The 9,848-nt window shown below is 33.7% G+C and overlaps 1 protein-coding gene across 1 annotated transcript; it reads right to left on the bottom strand.

Annotated features, from left to right (window-relative positions):
- Nucleotides 1-2,039: 2,039 nt before the first annotated feature.
- Nucleotides 2,040-5,491, bottom strand: LOC132040368 (uncharacterized). Its single transcript, XM_059430999.1, has 3 exons — nt 5,366-5,491; nt 2,620-2,681; nt 2,040-2,480 (listed from the first exon to the last, which is right to left on the bottom strand). The coding sequence occupies exons 1-3, from the start codon at nt 5,445-5,447 to the stop codon at nt 2,286-2,288; spliced, it is 339 nt and encodes a 112-aa protein (XP_059286982.1). The 5' UTR covers nt 5,448-5,491; the 3' UTR covers nt 2,040-2,285.
- Nucleotides 5,492-9,848: the final 4,357 nt, after the last annotated feature.

The raw sequence follows: 9,848 nt of genomic DNA, 5'->3' as shown, positions 1-9,848 counted from the left end.
GAAGAGAGAAAAAAAGAGAGAAAGTTAAAACTGAAAAAGAGTATCTAAAGGCGAAATGTTTGACAATGAGAGAATGATATGAATAAAGTAATTATTTCAAACGTTTCAATTTGTTTGATATAGTTTGATTCGATATGACATTAGAAAGGAAATGAATACTTCTACAATATGCAGTATTAGACGCACCATAATATTTGAATTGCTATAAAACTTTTGAAACTTGTAATTTTAACTTGTTATGATACTTTTCTGGCTATAAAAGCTTCTAATTAAGGGTAATATCAGAAAAAATTTAAAGTTAATTATTTTCAAAAGCTTAGTAATTGACTGTCTTGTAAATTATACATGATTTGAAGTTTATTGCGTCATACAGTAACATCAAATATAATAATAATAATAATAATAATAATAATAATAATAATAATAATAATAATAATAATAATAATAATAATAATTGGGTTCCCGTCAACTATTTATAAAAATTTAGTAAATTTTCTTAATACATAAGTAAGATTTGAACAAAAGTATTGAATCCACATGGACAGATAACTTTCAAACTAGGTCCGTCCCTGTATAGTTCACCGTCTCAAAATAAAATATAACAAGTTAATTAATCTGCTCGGCCAAAATTTAAAAACCCACTAATTGTGTTTTAACTCCTAGTAAGACAATATTGATCTGTTGAGTCCAGAGATGGATTTAGGATTTAAAATCTAAGGGTTTGCACAATAATAATTTGGTTCAATATTAAATATGTATTTAACAAATTTCTTAATGCATAAATAGAAACTGAACAAAAACTACTATTTCACGTGAACTCGTAGACGTTACTCTAGATCGGCCCTTGATTGAGTTGGCATCTCATAGCGACAAACAGGACAATTGCCCCTTCTTTCAAGCCAATTCCACAAGCAACGAATATGAAAGTAATGCGAACAAGGCATGCAACTAACTTGCGCTCCCACTGCTAAATCCCCCAAACAAATCACACAACAACAATTCTCATCACTATTCATTAGCGGAATCGCAGAACTCTTTTACATCGTCGCTTAGACGTACACTGATACCTTGTTCTAGTTCTTCTTCTTCTTGGTGGACACCGTTACCTTGTCTTCTGTTGTTGTTGTTAGTTTCAATCCATCGGTGAACGATTTTGGTGGAGAATTGGAACTCCACTGGCGTCGATGAATTAAAAACAGTATACATTGGTGTAATCACTGAATGCGGATATATTTTTGCTTTTGTCTCTTTATAGCTTTAACTAGTTTCCTGAATTATCTGAATTCCTAATTCAACTGTGAAAATAATTCACTCTAAGGTTACTGCGAGAATCCTTATTCAAGTACGAGATGGTCTAGTTTCCAAGTTACTTTGAATCAAGAAGACAAATATGGTTTTTTTGAATTTTAATAGAATGCGGTTTTTCAAGTATTACGTTTTATGTATGTCGACTATCAAAAATTGTTAAATAAAAAATATAAACTGTTCATATCCACCAAAAAGTTTTTGGTTATCTTCACACCTACCCCCCTACCACTACGATATTTATTTTTTTATTAGAAAACTATGTTACCGCCAAATTATTAATCAATCACTGAGTTTCAAAATAATTTGCAATTTATGCCTTTTTTGTCTTTTTTCCTCTCTTCTGAACTAGATTGACCAGTCCAATGCACTGAGCTTTTGTCATGTGCGAGGTCTATAGAAAGGTCGAACCATAAATTTACTATGCACAACCTTACCTTGTATTTCTGCAAGAGGTTGTTTTCACGACTTGAACCTATGACCCCCTGACCACACGACAACAAATCTTACCATTGTCAAGGCTAGCAATTACTGATCAAGAAAATCTAACAGAAAACTCTACTTAAGTTTAAGAAAAGCGAAAAATAAAAAGATATACAAAAGAAAATGCAATGTTTTATGTGCCAAAATATACTGTAATAGGCAGCTCCTTCAATTACATATAACTGTGCGATTAAATAGGGGCAAGGAGTGGTTTAACAATTACTCCTGTTCTTGCAACATCTAGCGAAGAATTATCAGTGATGTAATTCAACTACATAAATAACTGATTACTTGTGCAAGTATCGCCTAGAGGCGTACTATAATTACATGCCATGGTAATACACAGTGTTTCGACAAAATTTTTACAGGAAAAACACAAAATTAGTCGAGACATGGCTTTTCTGAAGTTACTACATCCGTTCAACTATTAGGAAAAAAAAAAAAACTACATTTTGCGCAACTTTTAGAAAAGCAGTGGAAGTGGACTAAAGATGAGCTTATGGGAGCTCATCGTTGGTGCTAATAGGAGGAGGCGAAGGCTTGGGAATATAAGGCATAAGAGGAGTACCATGCTCGATAGGCCCTGGTCTTATAGAAGCTTTCGAGCTAGGAACTGGATCTATGGGACGATAATCTTCCAGACCTAAGTTGCTTGAATCGCCCCCATTGGTGCTTGGACCGTAGCCATTGTCCTGAGGATGGGAAATAGTGGAGAAAAAGAGGCTCTTAGTAATCCATACACAGGTTAACTTCTATACACTGTCAATGTAAAGAATTTCTACACCCTCAAATCACCTAAAAGATAACCACAAGTAACCGTCCATAAAGTACCTGCAGCTTTCTGCTCTTTATGGTCATCGTCATATCGTTATTTTGCCATTTGAGGGACATTCCTGCAGTTCATTTATAAGAATACGTAAATACAACTATCTGCTCAATTCTGTAGTTTTAGCCTCAGTATCTGGCAAGCAGAGGTAGGTATATCTCTCCTATGGTTCCTCTAACAGCAGCACAGTGCATATTAACAAACTGAAATGAATTAATCAAAAAGAGAAGCTGAGCACAACAGGTACTGACATTGACTTCATGATCCTCGGCAGACGTTTGAAAACCATCCAAGAAACAACTTTGATCAATAACTTAAGTAGCTCAAAAACAGTAAGATGCATCATCATATACAAACATGAAACATAAAAAGAGTTAAATAGGCAGGCTTCTCTTCTAACGGTTAGTTTACTGCTCAACTGTATATTTTGAGCATTAAATATCTCATATCATAACTTTAAACAAATCAGAACAACTCGTAATCTTTGTGCTGTAAATCATATATTCATCTAGGAAGATTCATTGTTGTACAACTTAACACTGTAGATCGTATCAGAATACCAACAAATTGTAAAGAGTTGGTTAGTTCTTACGGGTTTTTCCTCAATGCATTATCAACTCTACTAACACTTACATCTGTAGAGGCTCTTCTATGTTAGAAGATATATTAAATGGATTTGGATTAACTCAAACAGAACACGGCGAGGCATTCGCAATTTGATAACTGGTCCCCTCCCATCCACATCATGATCCCAAAAAGGCAAGCAAAGCACTACACAACGCAGTACACAAAACATGAGATTGTCTCATAGGTAGGAATTAGGTTTCGAACTTACTATGTTGTAAATCGTTTGTTTTGTACTTGTGATATACAGGCCACCTACACCCTGAAATGAAAAATGTTCATCTATCTTGTCTTTTTCGTAAAATGCAGCTATAATGGGAAGATTAGAATCAAACTAATGCATTCCAAATCAAATTGGCCAGAATGAGGACAATTAAGACATTTCACATGGGGGTTGGGGGCATTTACCACTTTTTTTGTTCCCTTTATATCCTTCACGTTAACAACTAAAGTTTAGTTTGCTTCTTCTCTCATCAGTGTAATTATGAGTTGTCTTTTTAATGCATGGAAAAAGGAATAAAGAAGCACAGCTAAGCATAGACAAATGGCATAATTACTTGTGCTTACATGCTTTGAAAATTCCAAGCATAATCTATACACCGCTGAATATACGCCTCCCATACTGTTTTCCTCTATCGTGTTCTGTTTGAGTTATTCCAAGCATAATCCATACTTCTCAAATGTCGCCGCCTGCGCTACACTTCTACAATGGTTTTGGAAGTCGTTGTAAGCTTCAACACTTGCTCATAAGATTCGTACAACTCAAAGTAGCTTCCCCTCACCCAATTAGTCATATATGAACACTCGCCCCATGTCCGGTATATATCGGGTCTTCGACCACCATACACCTTCTTAGATTTCGGCATTTTCTATAGAAATAAGGCAAAGAAAATTACGAATGGAAGGTGTATTTGGACAGTGAGAGAAGAAGAAGATGTTGTATCGGCTCTGCCCGTAATGGCGTAAATTTTTATAGGATAAGATGTGTATTTATACGCTATATGGTAGAGGAAAATAGTATGGAGGTGTATATATCATACTTAGAATTTTCAAAGGGTGCAAGCACAAGTAATTACACCAATTTTCCCATGCTTAGATGTACTTACTTTTTTTTTTTTTTGACAATGATAACATAATGTACTTACTTTTTTTTTTCATGCATTAAAAAAACAACTCATAATTATACTGATGAGAGAAGCAAACTAAACGTTAACTTTAGTTCATAATGGGAACAAAAAAAAGTGATAAGTGTCCATAATGCCCCCGATGCCCATGTGAAATGTCTTAATTGTCCTCATTCTGGCCACAGCCATTCTGACTACATTCCTTGTGGAGATTAACCACTTCAGCACTCCTATACCTTCTTTACCTTCTCAAACAGTAAAATTCGTAATACACATTACGATATGAAATATACATAGAACTTAATAAATGCCACACTATAGAAGTTACTTCTAGCCGTATATTTTCCAACCAGGTCATTTAGCAAAATCCTTAGACTTTTAAGTGCCTGCAGAGGACCAAATACCATCAAAGTACTAATCATCTTTGTGAAGTTCTAGATAGAGGAAGAGGAGGAGGATGGGGAAGAGAGGAGTCTACAGGGAGATAATATTTTTTTCATTATGCTCACTTGATGTAATGATATTGCCTATATAATGGAAAACTAAGAAAGAAAGATCAGTAGATCATTCAACCTGTGTTCCTCGCTTAAATATGTTCATTTTTTTTGTGCAAGAGGGTTCAAAATATAAAAAAGTAAACATACAAAAAAGTCAAATGGATTTAACGTCTACTATATATAAAAAATAATTTTAATCATGTATAAACAGTGTTGCTCAAACTTGTATCTGTGTTTAAAAAAATCATTTAATATGTATAAATAATTTATTCAGTAAACGAAAAGGATTGTGGTCCATGAGACCATGACCCGTATACTAAAAATTATGGCTCCTCCTGTGAGCTAGTTTACGGATCAAGATTGTGAAATATCTTCAACAAACTTGATATAGTGCCACATCAGGTATTCAGAAAAGCATACAATAAAAACTTGAGTTCAAATATGATAAAAGTAAATGTCACTTAAGAATAAAAACTTGAGTACAAATATGACAAAGAACTTCTTACCTCCAGTGCTGAAGCAACTAAAGCTCACAAAGGCTGTAATCCCCATCACCAAGAACAGAACAGTGAACTCAAAAGCCTTCATAGTGCAACAACAAATACAAATGACAAAAAAAAAAAAAATTAAGTTTTGTTCACTCCCTTTCAAGAAAAGAAATAAAACTCAACCCATTTGAAATATTTGTTCAAGAACCGCAAGAACTCATTTTAGCCCATGTTAGAGTATATATTAAAGAGAAGTATTTTAATGATTTTGTGAGGATGAGTCATGAAGAAGGTGAAGTAGTACAATGCAATGTGTAAAGGGAGAAGTAAATGAGAGAGTTATTGCACTTCTGTTTTTTAGAGTATGCAGAAACAGTGGGGAATGAAGCGAATTGAATGCTTAACATGGGGGGAAATGAGCTTATTCAGTCTTGAACATTGGTCTTTTTCAAATCACAACTAAAGAGAGCCTTTTTTGGCTTTTCTAAGTTGTAACATTTGGGATAAAGAGAAAAAAAAAAAAAAACAAATTTTTAGTAGGCGTTTGGCCATAGAAACCAAAAGAATATACAATTTTTTTGTAATTTTTGAAGCTGGAGTTGGAGTTGAAGTTGTGTTTGGTCATAGTTTTTGTAAATAATATTTGGTTTTTTAAATGATTTTTTCTAAAAGACATGAAATATGATTTATACCTCCAATTTCTAACAACTAGCAAAACCACCCAAGCAATTAATAAACATAACTGGTGCATAAACACTGTCATCGACCCCGCCTTGCACTTGTACTGCATACAAGACCCAACAAGAACTAAACCAAGTAGCTATAAAAATAAACACTTTGAAAAACTTTTATAAAAATAGTTGTAAAAATAAACACTTTGAGGGTCCTTTTTATAAAAATAAAAACTTTTAGGGTAAAATTGAAAACAGAAAAACAAAAGTAACAGTCCAAAACAGCAAATGGATAAAGTGAAAAAATGAAAAACAAGGTTTTGGTTGCTTTTCAAATTCCAAAGTTGTATTTGAAATTTTTATGGTCAAACACCAATATTTGAAAAAAGTGAAAAAAAAAAATCGAAAAAAAGTGAATAATTCTCATAGCCAAACGGGTCCCTAGTATTTCTTTCAAGTTCTAATAGTAAATTTTTCACAAATATTCATGCTTCATGTCGAGAATGATAGATTCAGTTAACTCATTAAAAAGTGCTCTATCCACCTACATGTGTAGGCAATGTATACTTCGGCCATGTTTATGTTTGGTAAACTAGATGACCGAAGGGTACATTTATGTAAGATCGAGATAGATACTGAAAATTTATATAACTGACTTCGAGTTGTTTGGGATTGTGGAGAGTTGTTAGAAAACTAAAACTCAATGTAGGGAATGACAAGGGCAAAAGTGGATGATGTAGTATATGAGACAAGTACTACCTTCAAGTAAGCCTGTTAACGGGTCCGGTTGGACCGGTTAAAACCGGTAACCGGACCGCTTAAATCGGAATCGGTAAATGGCGGCCGGGGTTTTTCTACCGGTCGGGTTTTCAAAATTTGGGACTGGTTAATCGGAACCGGCCGGTTAAAACTGGTTAACAGGTCAGAAAAAAAATTAAAAAGGCAACTGTGGACTGGACCATTGGGCAACGGTCCATTTTGCAAAAATGGCCGTCGCCAACGGCTCCAAACGGCCATTTTGGCCTCCCAACCCCCCAAACTTATTTTTTATACACTTTAACCCATCCCCCACCCCTATATAAACCCCTCTCCATTTTCAATTTTAATCCACACCAATTCACTCTTCTCTTTCTCTCAATTATAGCTACTTTGCAACAATTAGTTACTTTAAATTTCTTTCAATTAAATATTATAAAGTTTTATTCTAGTTTCAATTATTAATTTTGCAATAATAAAAAAAAAATTGTTGGTGGAGTTGGTGATTTTGCAACAATCCGAAGTAGCTCCAAAGCTTTGGTGGATTTGCAATTCTAGTAGCCTGCCCTTTGGTGGAAATTAGTCGGGCAATTTGATACCTTCGTTCCTACTCTATCTTTATTTTTCGCTATTTAATTTATGCAATTTAATTTGTTGCAATTTATTTTCTTGTGATTTATTTCAGTGTGATTTAAATTAATTCTATTTAATAATGTCGAAGAGATTGAGACGTGGTGCCAGTAGTAGTGGTATTGTTAGGGGTGGGCTTAATGAGGAAACATTTGTGAACGAAACACCTAATTTAGGTATTGATATTGGTGGAAAAAGTCCACTTTTAGATCATGATATAATGCAACACTATACTGGCACTTTTAATGAAATTGATGATGATGATTATGAAACACAAGCCCCTAAAAATCCCATAGGAGATACAGGTCCTGCACAATCACATACACAAGACAAACCGCCAAGAACTTGTAGGCCAACCGCTAGAATTTGAAAATTTATGACTAAAGATAAGGAAAGACAAACAGCTACATGCGGTATATGTAAACAAGAATTTGTTTTTAGGCAAGAAACTAGTAAGGATGGTGGAACGGGTTCACTAATGGGTCATATGACATCTAAACATAGGGATGTTTGGGGAGAGAAAACGAGTTCAAATGTGGGGGGTATTCAACAAACAATAGACTCACGAATCGGTAGAAATTTTAGCTATGACAAGAAAAAAGATCGTATAGAAATAGCTAAAATGGTTGCTTTTGATGCTCTACCATTTTCCTTTCCTCTGGTTTGTGGTTTGTTACTTATATTCAACGTTGTTACGATCCGTTGTTTGAGGATATTCCTAGAAGTACTTGTAAAACGGATATTATAGATTTATATAAAAAATATAGATTTTATTTGCGCCATGTATTTAATTCTTTAAATTGTTGTGTTTCTCTTACCGCCGATTTGGGTTTTAATCTTAACAAGTTAGATTTTTTTGCTGTTACATGTCATTGGGTTGGTCTTTTATAAAGGGAATTAAATCCTCCGCTAAAAAATATTTTTCATGTGAGATGTAGTTGTCACATTTTAAACTTGATTGTTAGAGATGGTCTTGACTATTTTGAAGATTCTATTCAAAAAGTTAGAAATGCGGTTGCTTTTCTTTTTTATAATGCTAATAAGTAAAAAATGAGAGATTTTAAGAATTCTTGTGTGCAAAATGGCCTTAGACCTAGGAAAATTTAAGCAGAAGTTGACACTAGGTGGAACTACACTTGCGTTATGTTACAACAAGCATATGATTATAGGATTCCCATACAACAAGTTCACAACCATTTTAATACGGATAGTGATGATTGGTTAAATATTACCGATTGGGAAGATTTTAAGGATTGTATTGAACTTTTGCAAAAAATTTATAATGCAACTCTTGCTTTTTCTAGACAATTTTATCCCACGGTAATCGAAATTTTAGCCTACTTAGCGGAAATAGCTAGAGTTTTATATGAGTATAGAGATAAATCCGATTATCAAGCGGCTATTTTTAATATGACAGCAAACTTTAAGAAGTATTTTTTTTTCCATCCCAACTTTATTTATATTGGGTTCTCTTTTAAATCCTTGTTTTAAAATGTCTTATACTAGAGCATTGGTTGGTCAAATTTATAACTATTTAGAAATTGACGAGGGAATTGAACCATCTTTACATGACGCCGAGCTCGCGATTGATGCCGAGTTTAGAAAAAAATTTCGTCATTATTCTACTTTGGAAGAAAGTGCTACACCCGTTGCTCCACGCCCTACTACTTCTCAAAGTAGCAAAAAGGGCTTGTCGGGTTTGTCAAATTTAAAAGTTTTACATTCACATCCAACTCCTACTCATAATGCAAACTTTGATGAATATCACTTTTATTTGATGCAGCCAAATGTGGATATCAACCAACTAGATGATTTGGACGTCTTAGCATGGTGGAAGAAATACAAGACGAGTCATCCGGTACTTTCAAGAATGACTTGAGATATCCTTACAGTTCAAATATCAACCGTGGCTTCAAAAAGTGCATTTAGCCAAGGAAGACAACAAATTGGAGACCGTAAACACTCATTATCCGAATTTAGCTTGCAAGTACTAGTTTGCATTCGCGATTGGATTAGATCGGAGCGATGCAACTAAAACTCAGAAGCGGTGGAAGGCAAAAAAGAAGAGATTGAAGATTTGATAGCAAGTGAAATAGACCAAATGGAAGACTTTGAAGATATCTCAATAACCGAATATAATATTGTGTATATTACCCAAATGATTGACACTTTTTTATTTTATTCTTGTACTACTTTTTTGCAACTCATGTATTATTTGCAAGTTAAAAAAAACTACAACTTGCAAATAAATGTTATCCATGAATGAATAAAATATATGGCTCATTGAGCTTTCTTCTATTTACTTGTGTTCATATTTTTACTTATATTAAGTTAGGAATATACCTAAAATATACTAAAAATATACTTATAATATACATCTACTTAACTTAAAAAATAGAAAGTTATATACTTGGAAAATAACTTAAGTTATAATACATATAACT

Source organism: Lycium ferocissimum, chromosome 12 (assembly GCF_029784015.1).
Source record: "Lycium ferocissimum isolate CSIRO_LF1 chromosome 12, AGI_CSIRO_Lferr_CH_V1, whole genome shotgun sequence".
Taxonomy (NCBI): Eukaryota; Viridiplantae; Streptophyta; class Magnoliopsida; order Solanales; family Solanaceae; genus Lycium; species Lycium ferocissimum.
The sequence above is the reverse complement of the archived record's forward strand: the minus strand, read 5'-3'. Positions and strand labels throughout refer to the sequence as shown.